Source organism: Dothidotthia symphoricarpi (assembly GCF_010015815.1).
Source record: "Dothidotthia symphoricarpi CBS 119687 unplaced genomic scaffold P153scaffold_2, whole genome shotgun sequence".
NCBI lineage: Eukaryota > Fungi > Ascomycota > Dothideomycetes > Pleosporales > Dothidotthiaceae > Dothidotthia > Dothidotthia symphoricarpi.
In genome coordinates, this window is record NW_022985009.1 from 1,695,319 (window position 1) to 1,714,088 (window position 18,770).

Consider the following 18,770-nt stretch of genomic DNA (forward strand, 5'->3'; position numbering starts at 1 on the left):
CCATTGGAGGGGGGTGTGGTGGCTTGCTTATGCGAGGAAGCACGCTAGAGTCGCGGTATCACATGTGAACCGTTTACGTCTGATGTTGGCTTGCTTGCTTGTTTGTTGGACGGTGTGATATTTTGCCCATGGAAGTATACTGGCGTGGTATATGAATTTCAGGCTTTGAATGGAGGGTGATAACAGAGCTACATGATATTTCTTGCAGTTGTATATTTTGTATGCTCTACCATTGAAATTGGCGGAGTGTATTGAGTCGAGTCAACTAACCATACCATCACATATTCAGGCTATGCGTGCAATGTACAATAAACACACAATGCTCTCGCCCAGTATCTCCCTCCTCTGCACAATCCCCGTCCTTCACCCTCCCATCCAAACCATACCACACCTCCTTCCACCCCCTAATGGCTCAAATTCCACCTCCCCTTATTCAGCCTCCGCATCAAAAGTTTCCTCCCCTTCTTCGTCCGCAGCCTCGTCAAAAACCCATGTCTCCTCTTCCTCACAATATGACTCGGATTATACCTGCCTCCCCATTAGCTCCAAACCCCCCAAACACAAAGACATGCACATGACCTACGTATCTCGCGGTCCGCAGCGGATCTGCATGCTCCCCAGCCCCGGGTGCGCGGATATCTTGCCCATCAAGTCGAGCGTTTCGGAGGAGGGCGCGGGGGCGCATGGCGTGCCGGGGGCGGCGAGGGGGGAGGGATGGGCGAGCATGGGGCGGCGCGGACTGAGGAGCGAGATGGAGCGGGAGTGTTGGAGGAGGGAGGATCTGTGGGTGGGTGTTAGCATGTGGTTTATGGAGACTGTGCTCTGGGGGAGGGTTGATGGATACCGCTGTGGAGCTGCGAGCGACGGTCTGAGCAGCGCGGTCGCCGGGACCCGTAGACAGCGAAACGCATTCATCGTGTGTTTAATTGGCTTTTCTTGTCGCCGATTTCTTCGATGCGGGAGTCGTCCACCCCAAAGTTCCACCATGCCATGCGTGGACAGAAAACCCACGCTAGCGGACATGCTCCGTGCGCAAAAAAGTTCGAGAAACGAATCTCGCTCTCCACTACATCCAATCCCCCCAACTCTCACCTCACAAAACCCTCCTACTTAATACACCCACCCACCCACAACCCCCCGAAAAAATGACGTCCCTCGAAGGTCCCCCGCCCCACCGCCACATCTCCACCACCCCCATCTCGCTCTCCGCCGGCTCGCGCATGCTAGAAGCCTACCTCGCGCACTCGGAAGCCCACCCGCACCTGCACCCCGACGCGCTGATAACGCCGACGGGGGTGACTTTCTCCTCGCACGGGGGGCCCATGGGCGGCGTGGTGATGCACAACCTGCGGCGCGTAGCAGCGGGCCTGCGGGGCGAATATCTCGAGCCCGAAGCGACGCCGGAGCCGGAGGCGGACGCGGATGTAGTGGCGGACGGCGCGGGTGCGCAGAAGAAAGCGCGGAAGGTGGGCAGGGCGGGCGCGGAGGAGGGGTGGCAGGATATGGCGCGGTATGAGGAGAGTCAGGGGATGATTCAGGTGGGCGATTTGGGCGAGAGGAGTAATGCGCTGCAGGATGGGGGGGAGGCGCCGGAGATTGAGGCGACTGGGGGCGACGGGAAGAGGAAGATTGAGGATGGGGAGGGGGGGAAGATGGATAAGGAGGCGAGGAAGAAGGCGAAGAAGGCGAGGGATGCGGAGCGCAAGAGGGATAATGAGAAGAAGAGGGCGGAGAACGCTGAGTAAAGAGGGTTCGACACTTGGGACACCGCAATTGCATACAGCTGAGCATTGGATATGACGACTCTCATCCATCGGAGTGGATTTGCTCCTACCGAGCAGTTCTACCGTCTACGCCAATCTGCGCATCTACATGCTTTTCAAACGCGCCTTTTATGATCTCCAAGATCTGTACCATTCAATACATCGCCAGCCGTCTCAAAGTTCCCGGTCACCAGCTTTGATCGGCTTATCCTCATCCGCGGCCTTTTCCTCCACAATCTTCTTGTCGCCCGTCCAGCTCATAGCCTTCAAGCGCTCCGTCAAGATGGGATGCGAGTGGTGGAAGCTAGAGTAGAACCAGTCGGCGTCCATGCTGGAAAGGTTCTGGATCTGGAGCTTGATCAACGAAGCTCCGAGCTCGCGTGTGTAACCAAGATCCACAGCGAAGGCATCTACATTGATTAGGTCAGCCATAGTTCAGCAGAGGAGAATTTCAAGACGACATACCAGCTTCATACTCCATCTTGCGGGTCCATACGTTCATGAGCAGCTTGATAATGGAGTCCGTAGGCGAGAGAATCTCGTTGAACAGGACAAAGCCTACGATATCAGGCCGTTGTCGGATGAAGCCAAAGTCGGCGTAAAGCGACCTGTTCTTGATGAAGACGGAGAATAGTGCAAAAATGTAGAATAGATGCGCCTGGCTGATGAAGAGGAGTCGTGACGTGTGGTTCATCTTCCAGTGACCAAGCTCGTGTGCCAAAACAGCCTCGACTTCCTTCTCGGTGCTCTTCTCCAGCAGTGTGTCGTAGATGACAATCTTTTTCTTGCCAATCCAGGGTAGTCCAGTGAAGTATGCGTTGCTGTGAGCGCTGCGCTTGCTGCCGTCGATGACCTGGAGCTCGGCAAGCGGGAACTGGAGTTTCGACGCAAGCGCTTCGACGGATTCCTTGAGCTTGCCCGGCTTTAGCGGCTCAAGCTTGTTGAACATGGGAACGATGAGAATCGGGTAGATTGTCATGGCCGAGATCTGCACAACCAGCATGAACACCCAGAGGTAGTAGAAGAAGTTCTGACCCGTCCTCTTGATGATGGCCAAGAATCCGCTGCCGATGGGGATACCGAATGCAAGAGCGAGAGCCTGGCCCTTGACCATGTCAGAAAGCCACAGCTTGACCGTCATCTTGTTGAAGCCGAATTTCTCCTCCAGTACGAAGCTGTGGTAGTATGAGAACGGGAGGCCAAACGCAAGGTCGATCCATCCTAGCAGATACATGAACAGGAGCGATTGGGTGATTTCGCCGGAGAAGCGGACGGGCGCATAGCTGGCGACCAACGAGCCGGCGACACCCCAGACGATGGGGTAGACATTGAAATAGAGAGTTGCGAGGTGCTTGACGCGGTTGAAGACGCCGGAGATGAAGCCGAACTTTGCCTTTGCGCGACCGTATGCCTGCTGCATGTCAGCTCACTTAAGCGCGGGGTATTGAAAATGAAAACGTGCGCACCTGAGACTTGTCGAATGTAGTCGAGTCGATTTCCTTGTTGAGTGCTTTGGGGACCGTGGTGCGCTGGAGAACGCGGTATTGGCGGAAGAGGAGCCAGTTCTCAAGTGCGAATTCAGCGAGCGAGAAGCCAACGACAAGCTTCTTCCATGGAAATAACGGCCGGTCTAGCCAGCGGGCCAGGCGCTGAGACAGTCAGTTCACGTCTTTATGTGTGTGTATTATTATGTCTTACCTGGAGAAGTGCCTGGATCATGGTGATTGTGGTTGAAGAGTCGTCAGGCAACACCACGCGTTGAGGACAGTTTAGAGCGTTGTAGGGCTGAGCTAGTGTTGGACAGGGGTACGTCACATCTCACCACCTTTTATTTGTGCTACAAACTACTCCTACATCAGATTCTTTTTCTTTTCGCGCAAACATGCGTGGAAATCTTGTAAGTCATACCTCAAGTATAGTTCGAATCCTCTCGAACGGCGAAGATGCTCGCTGCAGCTTTGTTCTATATTTACTATGTCGAGTGAGAAGTCTCTTCGCCCCATTCACTTCGTTCTTTCTCTTCCTTTGTCTGATGAAAACACAATGCTCGACCATATTCTGCCGTATAACTATCACTGCATACTATCCAATATATCTGCTAGAGCCTCTTGAGAATGTCACCACCAATCATAGTATCCGCATCACCTATCTTCGAATTGTCATGTCTAGGCAATAAATTTGCATGCAGCACAAGATATTAACCGCTACAAGAGCGATCCCAGAAAAACAGCAGATGGGAGCAAACAGGACGACGAAGCTTCCAGGACAGCTAATCTGCTCAACCTGCCATACTGTCTTCGTCACAAAAGTCTCTGACGAGAGTGAGACATATCATGGCCAGCCAGACTCCCCTCTTACAAAAGCTGCCATATATGACGCTCGAGACCTGCAAAAACTGCCCGATCCCTACACAAAATCACCAAGCCTGCGATCCTGGGCAACTTTTAGAGATAGTAAATCCACAGACGAAGCTACTTCGTCAGAGACTCTTAAAACCCCCGATACGTCTCGAATGCAGGTCGACCCAAATTCTGTAGGGTTCCCGACATCAAGTCATCGAGCTGTACGCCGTGACAGCGTTGTGTCTGCCGCTGAGATCGAAAGTCTCTCAAAGTCAAAAGACCCTCGAAGAGACTCTGATACCACCCTATTCCCCTCCTTCCCATATACTCTCAAAAAGCCCAACCCAAGAACAAAAAGCACGCCGAGAGGCAAAGCTCAAAATGCAGGTGCTGCTGCATCTAAGGTCAGTTCCACTCGGCCTTTAAAAGGTAAAGATCACAGCACACATACCGGTTTGAAACTCGCAAAGATGTATCGAACTTTGAGAGGAATGCACAACTCAAAATCTCTAGGAGAAGGCAAGGCAGTGTTGGAAGGTATCAAGGTGTGTTGTAAGGAGAAGCAAGAGTACATGCTAAAACAACAGTCCCTAGAGCACAAGTTCATTAACCCTCGAACGCCTCCATGTCCGCCTGCCAGGGCGACGGCAGCACGTCCAGCGATACGACGTTCACCAAAGACAGCTCGTAGAAGGTCTGGAGATGTCGGTCAGATACCATTGAGAAAGGATTTGCGGAAAGATTCTGTTATAAGCGACGGACAGATCTCGCTGGCATCCCGGGAAGTACCCATTGGTATTGACATCGAGCACATCGCTCTTAACCTTAACAAACCACTTCCACCACTCCCACGACCCCATCCCTCCCCCAGATCAAAACACCACCAAACCACCAAACCTACACACAAAAACCCATCACAAACCGCCAATCCAACCACCCTCCACCCCCCGCAACAGCCCAGAACCCAACCCCACAAACACCCACAACCAGAAAAACACACAAACACCACACGGCAATGGAACACAATCATCACCGCCAACCCCCTGAATACCCAAACCAACGCCCACTCAACCCTCAAAGCGAAAATCTCCCACCCAGGCCCCCTAATGGCAACAAACAACGGCCAAACAGTAAACATAGCCATTGAATGCGGCGGCGCTGGCGGTCCTGCTGCCGCTGTCTCCCTACCATTTCATTCTAGTGGCACGATATTGCCTTCACACACTCAGACTCAGAAACATAACCAACACCCACCGCTACGTCGCGAGCGCCGGAAATGGCAGCACGCGGCGGCTTCGTCGAAGCACTGGCGTGATAGGCTGGTTAGTTCAACTGGGCGGCCGTTGACGGGGGGTCGCAGACCGGACTCGGATGTGAGTTTTTCGTGTCGGGGGGTGGAGGGGGGTGCTTCGGATGCGTTTCCACGGCGGGGGGATGGGGGGATTGACGTACGGGATTCTGGGCCTCAGACTCGCGAGAGGCGTGGGGTTGGTGGAGATGGTGGGGGGATAGGGGTTAGAGCGGGGAGGCGAGATGAGAGGAATACGGAGTTTTATCGGCCTTTTTATGATGTGCTGAGGGAGTATCGCGGATGAATTGGTGGTGGGATTTTGATTTTGATTTGAAAGAATGTGTTTGGCGAAAGGGAAGGACGGTCCTGGTATAGTGCTTTTTTAGTTGGACGCTTGAGGTTGAAGAAATGTGTATATTTTGCTTCGTCACTGGTATATGTTGAACGTGTGTAAATCAAGCGTATAACCTAACTCTAAGGTGGTGCCGTACCTGGTCGTTGCACAGGCGTTAGAAGTCAAATACTCAATCATAAACAGCGATAGTGTATGAAGTTCATGGTTTCATTCATCCCCATCCAGCTCATATCACTTATCATCTATGAACCCTCCAATCACCCCAGCGAAACGTCAACAACAATCATAATTAACCCAACCTCATCAGCGCTCCACAGTAACAACCACATAGAAGACAAGCTAGTATGCAAGGCTGCGCAATGCTCGAAGCATGCCGCCTGGTAGGTATCACAAACCAAGACGCAACCAAAAAGAAAAGAGGGGGGCAAAGAAGCGCAAAACGCTGCAAGAAAAACGACAAAATAATCGCTAATAACGACACACATAAAGCATAAGCATCAGTCTCAGCACAAGAACTTGTACACCTTCTTCCAGCGCGGCCACCTCTTGCGCTCCTCGCGCTCCTCCTCAATCAGCGCCTCGATATTCAGCTCGCGAATACCCGAGTGCAGATCCATATTATGCGAGCGCACAATCGACGTGCGGAAGTAGAGTTTGTACGGGATGTAGAAGGCGATAGTGACGGGCAGGGCGAGGTAGACGCTGAAGAACCTCTGCAGGTGTTCCGAGGTATTTAGGGGCGCTTCGTCGGGGCCAAGGATGGGCGAGACAGAGACCCAGAATTGGGCGACGAGGACGAGGATGTTGAAGAACATGCCAATGTACGAGCCGATGATGCCGGGCTGCGAGCGGAATGCTAGCTCCGAGAGACTGTGGCCCTGCACTTTCCACCCCTTGCGGAAGCGGATGTGTGCTGCGCAGATGGAGAGCCATGTGAAAACGGCGGAGAGCGCGGATAGGGAGAGCATCCAGTTGAAGGCGTCTTCTTGGATTTTGCGGTCTGCGCCGGCAAGGAATGCGAGGAGGCCTATGGCTGAGGCGAAGGCGATGGAAACAAGAGGTCGTCCCTGGCGGTCGATGTAGGCGAAGATCTTGGGTGCTTGGTTCTGCTCTGCGAGCGCGGCGAGGGTGCGTGACGAGCCATAGATGGAGGAGTTGCCGACGGAGAGGACGGCGATCATGATGACGGCGTTGAAGACGGAGGGAAGGCCTTCGATGCCGGCGTTCTGGATGGCGATGACGAAGGGTGAGGCGACAGCATCGGTGCTGTACAAGCTCTGTAGAAGACGCGGTTCGGTGTAAGGTACGAGTAGGCCGACAATAGTAAGTGAGACAATGTAGAATAGCGAGATACGCCAGAAGACCTGCTTGACAGCGGTAGGGAGAGACTTTCGTGGGTTGGCTGTTTCTGCTGCAGCAAGACCGACGAGCTCAGTTCCCGAGAAGGCAAATGCAGCGTTGACAAATGTGCTGCATATACCTTTGAAGCCGTTGTTGAAGGCACCTGGGTCGCTCCAGAGCTTACCGCCAATGTAGCCTCCTTCTGGACCGCCACCGATGTTGATGATGATGCCTAGAATGATGAAGCCAATGACCGCGGTGATTTTTATAATTGCAAACACAAACTCTGCTTCACCATATCCTTTGACGCTGGAGGTTGTCAGAATGAAGTTCGAAAGGTAGTATATGGGTTCACATACCCAAAAAGATTGATGATGACGATAAGGACCAGAAAGATAGCGACCCAAACATTGTTGTTGACCTTGCCACCATTCCAGTATTCGATGGTAAAAGTCGCAGCAACAATCTCCAGAGGAAGCACAACCAACCATTGCAAAGCGTAGTTCCAGCCCATGGCAAACCCCCACGCGGGGTCCAGAAAGCGAGTCGAATATGCTGAGAAGGAACCAGCAACGGGGAACAGCACTGCCATCTCGCCCAAAGCATGAACGGTGCAGTACAGCATTATTCCTACGAGACAGTATGCAATGACGAGTGACCCAGGGCCACCATTGCCCAAGGCTTGGCCTGAACCAACAAACAACCCGGTACCTAAAAAGGTCAGCCTGGTGGAACGCCACACCGTTGACAACACGGCCGTAACATACCTATCGAACCTCCGATAGCAATCATCTGTAGATGGCGGCCTTTGAGTCTCCGCGCAAGTGGCGAATTGGCCGTATTAGCCGCTGCACTCTCGACATCGAAGACCTTGGAATCAGCACCCATAGTCGTCTTGGGCGTGACTACGAAATTCGGATCTCTCTTGAAACTCTCGATAACTCTTCTCCCGATGCCATCTCTATGTACGGAGCTTTCGCCATAGTAATCCGAGGCTTGCGAGCCTCTTCCAAAGCTCTTTTCAGTCCCGTACATGTCGTCCTCAATCGTCATGGTGATAAGCGAAGGCGTGGTTACACGGCGATGGGAACCAGCAAAAAGCAAAGGCAGCGGGCGCTGCGAGCTTGGTCGATCCTGTAGCAAGGGTGGTCTAGTCGTGGCCCAAGAGAAAGAATCCAGGAAGGTAATGAGCGTCTCTCGTGCTCACGTCGGAGGAGGTTGGGCCAGGTGTATTTTAGAAACGCAAGCTTACAAGTGTCCAGGGTGCATATGGCAGGGTCCAGATAGCCGGGTAGCAGATTGGATGTAGGCCTAAGATGCAGGCGCCGGGCCATGAAGGGATTGGGCTTAGTGAGCGGCGGATACGATTATCGAATTGGGGGCAGGCCATGCCGTGAATTCCTGCAGATGGCAAGTGACATGCAGCCCACGCGAATGAAAACCCAGGGGCAATCCCAAGGCTGATTTTGATGGTCGTGGAGAGTAGGCTGTCCAATAATGTCCAACCAGAATGAATTTTCGTCGATAGCCCTGCGTTTGTGCTGCCTGAGCCATGGAATGGTAGTCTGTCACCCCTCGAACCCTGACTGACTCAATGCTCGGTACTTTTCCACGCGACCAACGTCGCCGACGCCATCGCGTTTCGTCATGCCTCGACGCTTGGTCGCTATCGAGGCGGCTGGTGGGACTCGTATTCGGTTTTCCAGAAGCTAAGTGCTTATCAATTGGGAGATTGGTACCACCCCTCACTTGAAGCATGATACCTACGCAGTCCGCGAACGTGTCCTTTGGCGCGGCTCCCTACGGTGGGCCTTGAGATTTACGGTCAACATGGACATGACTGTCCGTGGATCCGTGGATCCGCTCTGGTAGCCGCTTCCTGATTGGGGGACAACCGCCGCGCCGAAAGAGGCGCAGACACGGCGGGGTCCAATGCAAACCTCAAGCATTGTCCAAGACATCACCAACGGCCCTACCCCAGCAGTCAGCATCCTTCGTACCGTGTGGAGATGTGCAACGGTTTGTCGAGCCGCCATTCGTATTCATCAAACCACGGCAATCCGCTCACCCACTTGCTTCCCGCTGTACTGCCGTCCTCACATGAAGCGTCTACTGGTTGCAGGGGCTGACCTGGAACCTCTGTACTGTTACATAAATGCAGGTACCATCACCACCTCCTGCCGTTCACGACGGAGAATTCAGCTCTTTCTGAATGAGCGGGGCATATGTTCATCCTCGGTGCTGTGTATTTGACCGGACCCGGGCCGTCCGCACAATACGTCTTGTGCTACAGAAGGCGAGTTGTGTGAACACAATTTCTATACTCATCAGTACCACATCCCCAAAGCAGTCAGACATGCTCACCACTCTCTCGCGATCCTCTTATCGGTGCTCACCATCACCTGATCCTTCCAGCGAAAGGCAAGACGATGCCATGCATTTCATCGCCGCTAAACACTTACTCGCATGCAGGCACATGTGAACGCCTTCCCATCCCGGTATACGGCCAACGCCTCGGCCTGCGAAAACGCCTCTTCCGTCCGTAGTGAGGCATTTTGCGAGGTCTGAGGCGGCGACCTCCTAGAGGGAATGTCGCTGTGATGGGTAAGTCATGGCACGCGTGGGGTGTTTTGGAATTGTGGTGGTGGCATACTTTTTTGTTCTTTGGGCGTTCGACGTGCAGCGCTGATCTCCCCTTCCCGTCTTTCTTTGCTTTGCTCTGGTCTTCGCGTCTTTTACCTACCACACTAAAGGTACAGCTACAGCGGGCACTTGTTTTCCACTCAGCCTTGAACATTTCCTTCCGATCTTTCAAGACATGTCTCACAATCTCTTCTCATTCCCAACCCCGCATATCACCCCTCCTCCACGGCAGCACTGAACTAACGTCTACTGAAACCATCGCTACGCAACCGACAACAACTTCAAACTAACATCCACATCACACATTCGACATCCCGCCTCCGACCGCGGAGGAAGTCACATGTGCATAGCGCCTTGCAAGGCGACTACCTACTTTCTCCAACACGCCGTCGCCAAACTAGTCTCCGGCACGCATACAAGCGCGAGGCTCGAGCGCGCGAGTGACACTCCTCCGGTGTTCAGTTCGCGTAACGAGGGAGTATAAGCGAACCGAGTTGAAGATAACGTACGCGAAGCAAACTATGATAGGTAGGGAGATAGAGCCGCAGACACGAGTCGTGTTAACGTCGAATTTTCTACGCCACAATCACAACCACCGACCAGAGGCTCTAGTGACGACGACGGACCTCCACGACGACGACGACGCAGCGCGCTGTACTCCGCTTTCTCAAGTCGTAGAATCGGAGCATGTTGTGCGGCGTGTCACTGCTTGCGTACTCACTCACGCACGCTGATCTAGTCGTGGTTAGCTGGGCCGCTTACCAGTGTCTAGTCACATCCCGCCAGTGCCTTGCGTTCCAGCTTTCTATCTACCCGCCGCAGTATGCACTCACTCACTGCACAAGTAGGCGTGATGCGCATCTGCATATCCAGACGTAGCTAGCGACAGCAATCTTCGTACCCGCCCACCAGGTTGCCTCAACGCAAAGGCATGTCTCGCCCGTTGTGCGTGTGTACACCGACACGTGTTGACGGAGTGTTACGCTGCATGTATTGGGGGCGCTGGCTGGCTGGGGAAAGCTAGACTACACTCTATGCTTTACTCTTTTCTGCTAGGAATTATCTATCGAAAAAGTATTGCAAAGGGGTAGGATTATGTCCGTCTCTTCCACCTCTGCTTTCTCCACCCCTCCTCAGTAAAGAAAAGGTAAAACAGACACTACGAAGAAAACCCCCCAAGTAGAGAAAATCTGGGATATACACCGCATATCGCGCAAAAAAGAGCGTAGCAAGACAACACACTCAGCCCGCCTTGCTTCCCAACCCCTCCAAGTCTTGAATAACACTTTCTCCTACCATGCCATGCCATGACTATATTGTATTCTCGGGCGAAACACCCACGGTAAGTAAGTCAAGACTTCTTTTGTTTATTCGCCTCTTTATCGGCAGATAGGTAGATACATGGACAGATAGCTCAGGAGAGGTCAAGCGGGCGTGCTTGGATACAAGTCAATATCAACTCGACTCAATTCAACTCAGCTCAGCATACCTTGGATTTGTCTCAAGTCATCTCAACAACACTCACCTCAATCAACTCAATTGAGCATACCTTGACTTGTCTCTTTCTCAACTCATCTCAACAACAACCAGCTCAGCTCAACTCACGTTCATCTCAAACCAACGCAACACAACATGAACAAGACCAAAGCTGGCAGAGCAGAAAGGACACGGGATAGAATACATAACGCTCCTCATACACACACACCATTTCCCCCATTTCCTCATCTACCTACCTACATATCGCATCGCCCTGCAACAAAACCCGCACATTTTATCTCACACATCTGCCCTGATTCCCAGTCCGATATATACATCCGCATCCTCACCTAACAACACCATAGATACATCTCATCTCATCTCATCCCACCACAGCACGATATATCAACACAACACATCACCACATCACCACATCACCAAATCACCAAATCAAATAAAGTCCAGCCCAGTTCAAGGACTACAAATCCAATTGCCCTCCCTATATCAATAACCCCGACCAAGAACAGCAACAAGAACGAACGACATATCCCCAGCGCACAATCCTTTACAAAAGGCCGTATTCAAGTTCAAGTAAAACAATACACAAGATAATACATACATATATATGGCTAAGAAAAATTTGTATGACAAGTGATGCCGTAGTAGGATTAAGGAAAAGGATAAAAAAAGAGAGAAGCCAGAGAGGCAGGATATCGTGCGTAACGAACAACAACACAACAACACTATACAAGTACAACACAACACAGCACACCAGAGAAGTAAATCGAAAGAAAAGACAAAAAAAAAGCGAAAACGAACCCCCATCCCCCCTTCAACCCACCACTCTACTTCACCCCTACCTCACCCTCCCCCCCAACCCCCCTCCCTCCTCCTCCAAGCTCTCCACAAACTCCCCCGGTCTCAACTCCGGACTAAACTCCTCCACCTCCTCTATATCCTCCTCCCCTTCCTCCTCCTCCTCCTCCGTAATCCCCATAATCTCCCCACTACGCCTCCCCTGTACACTAACACTGCGACTCCCACCCTCTCTCTTCCACGCCGGCTGTCCCCCCCCAGCACCACCACCACCACCAGCTTGCGTATTAACATTCAGCATAGGCCCCTTAAACGGGCTCCTCTTCCTCTTCGCGAAGACCAACCCCGGCGAGGGTGGCTGAACAGTTCCAAACGCCGCCGCGCCCTCATTAGCGCGCACGACGCGGATATTTGAGGGAAAAGCCGAGAGCGTAGGTGTAGACGGTAGGATCTTAACACTGGAGCTATTATGCGGGGATTTGCGAGCCGAGTGTCCCGAGACGGAGACGGTGGGCGAAGTGATGGAGTTTGAAGATGTGGATGATGCTTTCGAGTGCGAGTGCTGGTGGCGCGGCATGGAGCGGATCGAGGATACGGATGAAGATGTGGATTTGCGGCCGCGCAGGCCGCCGGAGGAGCGGCGGTAGGAGGAGCGCGGGGTGAGGGGTGCGGGGGAGGCGGAGAGGCGGCGCATGGAGCTTGTTCCTGAGCCGTTTGTGGAGACTCTGGGGCGCGGGGGTGGGTGTGTTGATGAGGATGTGGGGGGGTTGGGTTGCGTAGAGACGGAGTGGCGGGTTATGTTGCTTGAGCGGCGTTTCGAGTCGGAGATGCTGCCCTCTGGTTGTTTGGGGGATTTCTCACTGCTGGCTTTTGAATGCGGCGAGCGGCCTCGTTTTGAGGTCTCTTTTATCCAGTTCCTGAGTGATAGAAGATGGTTAATGAAGGGCTGTTTTCGGCGGCGTTTGGGTATAAAACCGTTGGGAGATAGGAGGTCAGGGTTGGTTGACACCACCTGTAGCATGCTGCTGCGTGATCTCCGTCTATCCATGTCCTTTGCTGGCAGCGGTGGGCGTGATAATGAATCCGAGTCTCGGAGGTAGGGTTTCTCGATCGGTGGGAGAGGCTTTTCGGTGCTGGATCGTAGGTTTGGGGTCGAGCTAGACTCTGGGAGTTGGGGAAGATCTGGGATGCCTAGAGGAAGTATTAGCGCAGCTGTCACCCTCAAATAATACAACTACTCACCATGCGAACTCCGCCGATTCATAGTCCTACCACGACTCTTTGGTGTGTCCCTAATGTGCACGCCCTCCTCGTCCATCTCTCTGATCGTAGGCGCTAGCTTATCCAGACGACTACTTGCAGCGCTCAACCGTCTCAAGCTTTTCGCCTCGGCCTCCCTTTCCTTTCGTTTGCGTTCCCTCCTCTTAGCCTTGCGTTCCTCCTTTTCCAACAACAACGCCCACCATCCAGCCAGAGAATCGCATCGTTGAGCCAGCACATTTTCAATCACCATATCGATATCCACCCCAGCAGCCCGCATGCGGTGCAGCACTTCTTTCTCCAACTCTGTCGAAAACGGCGGGGGCTGCTGCAGCTTCAGGATCTCCTGTTGACGTGGCGCATGTTCGGATAGCCAGGGGTTCTGCAGTATCTCGGCCAAGGTGGGTCGGAGGATCGGTCGTTTCGAGAGCAGCGCCGAACACAGCTCTCTCGCCTGCGGGGGAAAGTTCTCTGGGTATCTCGGTTCCTCCTTAAGGATCTTCATCTTTGTGACCGTCTCGTCGTCCTCGTCAAAGGGCAGCTCGCCAACCAAAAGCGCGTACAGGATGATGCCCAGACTCCACACATCCACCTTCTCGCCCGCGTACTTTTCGCCCTTCAGCATCTCCGGCGCACTGTAGCACACCGTCCCGCACCATGTCTGCAGGTAGTTGGACTTGCCCTCGTACTCCCTCGTGAATCCAAAGTCGACCAGCTTCACATCCCCGTGTTTATCCAGCAGTATGTTCTCGAGTTTCAGATCGCGGTGGACGCAGGACTTGTTGTGGACGTAGGAAACGGCGCCGACGAGTTGGGTGAAGATGCGCTGGACTTTGGAGGGCTCGAGCGCGCCTTTCTGGAGGAGGTAGTTGTACAGCTCATCACCTGGTTGTCTGGTCAGAATGCGCCAGCTACAGGCAGGCAGATACTAGGGTGTACCTTGACAGTACTCGAGCACGAGCCAGACGAGCTCCTCTGTGACTATGACCTCGTACAGGCGGGCGATGTGCGGGTGTGTGAACTGGCGGTGGTGGTGGATCTCGCGGGCGAGATTGGCGTCGTCCTTCTTGGCCGACTTGAGCACAACCTGTTGCCGTCAGCCATTGCGCTGCGTGCCCAACACGTGCCGTCTCGCATGCGCACCCTGGAGCCATTGCTAAGCTTATGCGAGGCCAAGTAGACCTTCCCGAAGCTGCCCTTGCCGATGAGCTTCCCCAGCGTGTAGTTGCCCACGTTCTTCAGGTCCGATGTCGCAAATTCACTGCGTTGGGCGTTCAGTACATGGTCGGGTCAGTGCACGCGCGCATGTGCGAGGCGCGTCAGGCGGAGGCTTACTCGAGGAGCTGTTTGTACGAATTGGCAAGCTGCTGTCGTCTCAGTCTCAGTACCCGTTGTTACTCCCCCCTGCACTGCATACCTTTTTCCTCTGGGCCTGCTGTTCAGCCTGAGCCCTGAGATTTGACTGCATGGATTGCGCCGCTGCGAGGTGGTGTCGGCTGCAGCGTCATCTACAACGCTGGTCGTGAGGCTGCGGAAGTAGACACTGCACAGGGATATGCACAAGCCAGAGAGGGTCGTGTGCGTACAACAAGAGTCGCCACGTGGGAAGGGATAAAGATGATGGGTCGCAGCGGGGATCGCAAGACGTGAAGAAATTGTGGCGAGACCGCGTCGGGTCGCCTCTCCTGAGCGCGGTGGTGATGCTTGGGAGCCTGATCCTAGTGCAGATCATCGAAGTCATGGAACCTCAATGACGGCCCGTTGCCCTCTCCCCGTGTGCACGCTGCCAGTATTATTCGTTTTTTGAGGGGTTCGGGGATTATAGCAGTTCGCCCCCACGAGAAGGTGTTTTTTTTACTTCTAGTTCGCATGTCGTATTCCGCGCATCTGGTTACACAAACCCCAACCCTGATTCCAAGGCACCACACAACCATCCCGACCAAGTCAAACCCAGGCCTAAATTACACTAAGACGTGATACCCTACAACTTCGCACTCGGCCCGCCGATATACGACTGCCCCAGCCTCAGCATGTCCACCGCCTCCCTGACCATATCATCCACGATTTCTTTTGCCGGCTTAATCTCCTGAATTACGCCTGCCACCTGGCCCATCAGAAAGGGAATATCGACGTCCTTCCCATCATCCATGTCCTTTGCCATCGGCACAATCCCCGCGTCAGTCAGCTTCTTGATCTCATCCTCCCTCGAATGCCAGTCTTTGATGTAGTCGTTGTACCGGACACGAAGCGGTCGGCCGCTAATAACAAGTGTCCGCCCAGTATCGGTGAAGTCTGCAGTCACGACGTTCTCCTTGTGCATCTGCGAACACCCAGCTTCTGTCGACGCAACAAAACGTGTTCCGACCCATACGCCCTGCGCACCCTGCATCAAACTGCTCGCTAAGCTGCACCCGTTGTAGATACCTCCTGCCGCGACCACCATGGCGGGCTCGCCGGTGAGTGGGCTCTTGTATTTTCGGGCAACGTCGACGACAGATGGAATCAGGATGCTGTTTGAAATGTCGCCTGTGTGACCTCCGCCTTCTCCGCCTTGGGCGCATACGATATCAACGCCAGCGTCTAGTGCCTTGACTGCGTGCTTGGGATGTCCCACCATGTTCATTATTAGGATTCCTACAAAGAAGAACTAGTTAGTGCCTTGAATGACGTGAAGGCAAGCTTTAAAAGTGCTTACCTGCTTCATGCAGCCTCTTGATTGTTCGCGCAGGCGGCACACCGACAGCACTGACAAAAAGCTTCGCGCCGTTCTTAATCGTGACCTCAATAAGCTCGTCCAGGTGCCCATGCGTGTAGTCGTGGTTCGTCTTGCGGGCGCTGCCTCCGACCTGCGGGAGCGCCAGATCGACACCAAACGGAAGCGACTTGTCCGACAGGTTCTCTTTCAATTCGTCGATGATGGACTGCAGCTGTTGTGGGGTGTATCCCAGTCCTATTAAACGTTAGGACCAAACTGCTCGTTGTGCAGTGGGAGTGATTCACCTCCAATGACACCAAGACCCCCTGCGTTCGACACAGCTGCGGCGAGGGGTCCACCAGACGTGCGTGCCATGCCAGCGAGGATTATTGGGTATTGGATTCCGAGTAGCTTCGAGAGCGGCGTTTGAAGGGATGGGGTCGACATGGTGGGCTTTCGCGATGTAGACTGTAACAGATTAAGTCAGGGCGCATAAAGCAGAGACGTGTATGAACAGTATATGAAGCGTGTGTGTACATGGCGGATCTGTAGAGTCGTTGCTAAATAGCGGAAGCTGTCAGCCTTGGAGACAGGGGTCTGGCAAATGCGGGGACGGCCTCGGCTCACCCGTCCACCACCTGCGCTTGTTCGAGTCGAGAGTCACATCATGGAAGCTCACACCCCGACGATAAAGTTACCGAAAATTGCCAACCTATATCATCTCGTCAGCCGTTTGCACAAGTCGAGGGCAGGCTGTATGTTGATTCGACCAGTCCAACACAGCAACAGCCTGGCAAGATTGTAAGTCATAACATTGGCACGTGGGGAGTTGTAGACAGAAGAAGGAGTTTGTGCCGTTCCTGATTTTCATTTCCTTGAAAAAATATGTACATTCCTTCGACGGTGAGCAATGGCGAGTTTGGATCGTGGCACCTAGCGCTTAACTCCGTTGATCTGCACATTGGCTCCTCTATGGCCGTTGATTTTTCCATTAACAATAGCCTGTGGCGGCGGCGGTGGCGGAGGAACAGGTCCAAAGGGGCGGCGCTCGGGCACAGGTTCGACAGCGTCCTCTTCGGTGTCGTCATCGTAGTCTCCACTACCTTCTTCGTCGTCTTCTTCGTCTTCGTAGTCGTACTCACTCTCCGTAACCTCCTCGTCCTCTTCCAGCTCGTTCATCGGGACCTGGCCTCGACCCTGGGCTTGCATGCCGCGACACAGCGTCTCCAATTGGATAATCTTCTTGCGCGCAATCTCGGCTTCCTTGGTCTTCCTCGCGAGCTCCTCCTGCATCTTCTGACGTTCCTCCACCATCTCGCCAATATTGCGATTCGTAATCTCTTTGTGACGTTGTAGGTTTTGGTTCTCCTTTTCGAGGCGCTTGGTCTTCTTGGACATTTCCTCCATTTCCTTGCGGAAGGTCAGGAACAGGTCGTTGGAGTTGTTGAGAGTTTCCTCAACCTGCATCTAGTCAGTATTAACCATGATGCCATAAAAACAAAGATGGGGGGTCAGGCCGCTTACCTGCTTGAACTTTTCAACATAGATGTTCAGCTGGGTTCGAAGCTCGGTTTCGGTTTGCGAGAAGGTCGAGACTTGTCTGGTCAACTGGTGGGACTTTGAGGACTCTGCTTCCTGCTGCTTGCGCTGCTGCTCTAATCGTGCCATCTGGTACTGTATCTCGAGCTCCTTTGTCCGGAGCAGGGAGTGAAACTGCAGTTCGCGGAGCTCGTACTGATCGATGAAGGACTTGAATTTCTGACGGAACCTGAAGCGTTTAGCGCATGTTATGCGGGCTGTGGAGCGTGACATACAGCTCGTCCAGCTCGACTTCGGCCTGGTTCTGGGGCTCTGGCCCCATCTGGGCCGTGATGCAGTCGTCGACGTCGGCTATCAGGTGATCGAGGCGTTCGTGCAGCTCCTGGCGGGCCGTTGACTCGCTCGTCTCGAGCTTGTGCAGCTCGTCCTTGAGTTTCTTGTTCTCCTTGGCAAAGTCGCGCGAGAGCTTGTCCAGCTTGTCCTTCATGGTGGTGACCTTGTTCAGCTCGGAGCGCTGGGCGTCCTTTTCCTTCTGCAGCTGGTCGCCGCGCTTCTTTGCCTTTTGGTGCTCGCGCTCGGTGCGCTTCATGGCGGACAGCAGCTCCGTGTAGCGCTTCTGGACGACCTCGAGGCGGGACAGCGGGCCGTCCATGTTGGAGAGCAGCGACGAGAGCTCGCGGTTCGCCTTCTTGACTTCGCGCTCTGTGAGAAGACTCTGGTCAGCCAGCGTTCATTCGGGACGAGGCTTTGCGCCCGGCGGCTCCACCACCCCGCTTTTGCGTGCCTCAGACAGCAGACGTGTACCCACCGATTTCGAGCTCCTGCTCCTTGTCGCCGGCCTCATCGAGCTCGAGCTGGGCAATCTTGGCCTGGATCTGCTTCTGCTGCTCCGAGGGGTCGGCGGCCTTTTTGCCCTTTGCCTTTTTGGGCGCGGGCGCCGGGGGGTGCTGTGCGGGGGGCATGGTGGCCGAGGGCGAGGCCGACGTGCTGCGGCTGGGCTCGTGGTGCGGACGGGACTGGGCAGACGTCGGCTGGCGCTGCTGGGCGACCGAGGCCATGGCCGTGGGTGGGCGAGGGCGTGGGCGTGGACGTGTGGGCGTGCGGTGCTGGCGTGTCGAGGCCCCGTGACGTGCTCGGTGAAGGGGCAGCCGGTGCACTCGCTATCGGGGGGCTCTGGCCGGGGATGCTCGAGTGGTCGGGCTGCGCATCCGCGGCTGCAGGGGCGAGTGCGTCAACGGTGCGCGACGAG

The 18,770-nt window shown here is 54.2% G+C and overlaps 10 protein-coding genes across 10 annotated transcripts; 2 read left to right on the plus strand and 8 right to left on the minus strand.

Annotated features, from left to right (window-relative positions):
• Nucleotides 1-216: 216 nt before the first annotated feature.
• On the minus strand, nucleotides 217-939 carry P153DRAFT_363238 (uncharacterized protein). The gene is made up of 3 exons (XM_033667328.1): nucleotides 845-939; nucleotides 584-781; nucleotides 217-528 (listed from the first exon to the last, which is right to left on the minus strand). Exons 1-3 carry the CDS (start codon nucleotides 913-915, stop codon nucleotides 405-407), a joined length of 393 nt encoding a protein of 130 aa, XP_033528646.1. The 5' UTR covers nucleotides 916-939; the 3' UTR covers nucleotides 217-404.
• Nucleotides 940-1,145: 206 nt separating this feature from the next.
• Nucleotides 1,146-1,745, plus strand: P153DRAFT_372709 (uncharacterized protein; the record flags this gene model as incomplete). The annotated part of the gene is made up of 1 exon (XM_033669413.1): nucleotides 1,146-1,745. One exon carries the CDS (start codon nucleotides 1,146-1,148, stop codon nucleotides 1,743-1,745), a length of 600 nt encoding a protein of 199 aa, XP_033528647.1.
• Nucleotides 1,746-1,937: 192 nt separating this feature from the next.
• On the minus strand, nucleotides 1,938-3,482 carry P153DRAFT_372710 (CaaX prenyl protease-like protein; the record flags this gene model as incomplete). The annotated part of the gene is made up of 4 exons (XM_033669414.1): nucleotides 1,938-2,173; nucleotides 2,229-3,174; nucleotides 3,230-3,412; nucleotides 3,462-3,482. 4 exons carry the CDS (start codon nucleotides 3,480-3,482, stop codon nucleotides 1,938-1,940), a joined length of 1,386 nt encoding a protein of 461 aa, XP_033528648.1.
• Nucleotides 3,483-3,996: 514 nt separating this feature from the next.
• P153DRAFT_381446 (uncharacterized protein) lies at nucleotides 3,997-5,700 on the plus strand (the record flags this gene model as incomplete). Its single annotated transcript, XM_033670043.1, has 1 exon — nucleotides 3,997-5,700. The coding sequence occupies one exon, from the start codon at nucleotides 3,997-3,999 to the stop codon at nucleotides 5,698-5,700; it is 1,704 nt and encodes a 567-aa protein (XP_033528649.1).
• Nucleotides 5,701-5,943: 243 nt separating this feature from the next.
• P153DRAFT_392867 (amino acid permease) lies at nucleotides 5,944-8,563 on the minus strand. The gene is made up of 3 exons (XM_033671187.1): nucleotides 7,860-8,563; nucleotides 7,452-7,803; nucleotides 5,944-7,401 (listed from the first exon to the last, which is right to left on the minus strand). Exons 1-3 carry the CDS (start codon nucleotides 8,143-8,145, stop codon nucleotides 6,255-6,257), a joined length of 1,785 nt encoding a protein of 594 aa, XP_033528650.1. The 5' UTR covers nucleotides 8,146-8,563; the 3' UTR covers nucleotides 5,944-6,254.
• A 2,984-nt stretch (nucleotides 8,564-11,547) lies between these two features.
• P153DRAFT_108426 (uncharacterized protein) lies at nucleotides 11,548-12,067 on the minus strand. Its single transcript, XM_033661890.1, has one exon. It carries the CDS (start codon nucleotides 12,034-12,036, stop codon nucleotides 11,716-11,718), a length of 321 nt encoding a protein of 106 aa, XP_033528651.1. The 5' UTR covers nucleotides 12,037-12,067; the 3' UTR covers nucleotides 11,548-11,715.
• P153DRAFT_281201 (kinase-like protein) lies at nucleotides 12,068-14,755 on the minus strand (the record flags this gene model as incomplete). Its single annotated transcript, XM_033663132.1, has 6 exons — nucleotides 12,068-13,218; nucleotides 13,270-14,172; nucleotides 14,227-14,374; nucleotides 14,431-14,548; nucleotides 14,623-14,654; nucleotides 14,705-14,755. 6 exons carry the CDS (start codon nucleotides 14,753-14,755, stop codon nucleotides 12,068-12,070), a joined length of 2,403 nt encoding a protein of 800 aa, XP_033528652.1.
• A 188-nt stretch (nucleotides 14,756-14,943) lies between these two features.
• P153DRAFT_108514 (uncharacterized protein) lies at nucleotides 14,944-15,325 on the minus strand. The gene has a single exon (XM_033661891.1). The coding sequence runs from the start codon at nucleotides 15,219-15,221 to the stop codon at nucleotides 15,006-15,008; it is 216 nt and encodes a 71-aa protein (XP_033528653.1). The 5' UTR covers nucleotides 15,222-15,325; the 3' UTR covers nucleotides 14,944-15,005.
• P153DRAFT_381449 (2-nitropropane dioxygenase) lies at nucleotides 15,269-16,429 on the minus strand (the record flags this gene model as incomplete). The annotated part of the gene is made up of 3 exons (XM_033670044.1): nucleotides 15,269-15,921; nucleotides 15,983-16,237; nucleotides 16,288-16,429. 3 exons carry the CDS (start codon nucleotides 16,427-16,429, stop codon nucleotides 15,269-15,271), a joined length of 1,050 nt encoding a protein of 349 aa, XP_033528654.1.
• A 486-nt stretch (nucleotides 16,430-16,915) lies between these two features.
• On the minus strand, nucleotides 16,916-18,483 carry P153DRAFT_280818 (uncharacterized protein; the record flags this gene model as incomplete). Its single annotated transcript, XM_033663098.1, has 4 exons — nucleotides 16,916-17,443; nucleotides 17,507-17,750; nucleotides 17,797-18,223; nucleotides 18,330-18,483. The coding sequence occupies 4 exons, from the start codon at nucleotides 18,481-18,483 to the stop codon at nucleotides 16,916-16,918; spliced, it is 1,353 nt and encodes a 450-aa protein (XP_033528655.1).
• Nucleotides 18,484-18,770: the final 287 nt, after the last annotated feature.

Bases quoted from the DNA above. Each gene is read 5' to 3' on its own strand.
- P153DRAFT_108514 (XM_033661891.1), bottom strand. From the start codon at position 15,221: ATGGTTGTGTGGTGCCTTGGAATCAGGGTTGGGGTTTGTGTAACCAGA.
- P153DRAFT_363238 (XM_033667328.1), bottom strand. From the start codon at position 915: ATGAATGCGTTTCGCTGTCTACGGGTCCCGGCGACCGCGCTGCTCAGA. The intron at 782-844 runs GTATCCATCAAC...ACCCACCCACAG, and splicing joins TCGCTCGCAGCTCCACAGCG to ATCCTCCCTCCTCCAACACT. The intron at 529-583 runs GTAGGTCATGTG...ATGGGGAGGCAG, and splicing joins CGCTGCGGACCGCGAGATAC to GTATAATCCGAGTCATATTG.
- P153DRAFT_392867 (XM_033671187.1), bottom strand. From the start codon at position 8,145: ATGACGATTGAGGACGACATGTACGGGACTGAAAAGAGCTTTGGAAGA. The intron at 7,804-7,859 runs GTATGTTACGGC...TGACCTTTTTAG, and splicing joins TGCTATCGGAGGTTCGATAG to GTACCGGGTTGTTTGTTGGT. The intron at 7,402-7,451 runs GTATGTGAACCC...GACAACCTCCAG, and splicing joins GTCATCATCAATCTTTTTGG to CGTCAAAGGATATGGTGAAG.
- P153DRAFT_108426 (XM_033661890.1), bottom strand. From the start codon at position 12,036: ATGGGGGTTCGTTTTCGCTTTTTTTTTGTCTTTTCTTTCGATTTACTT.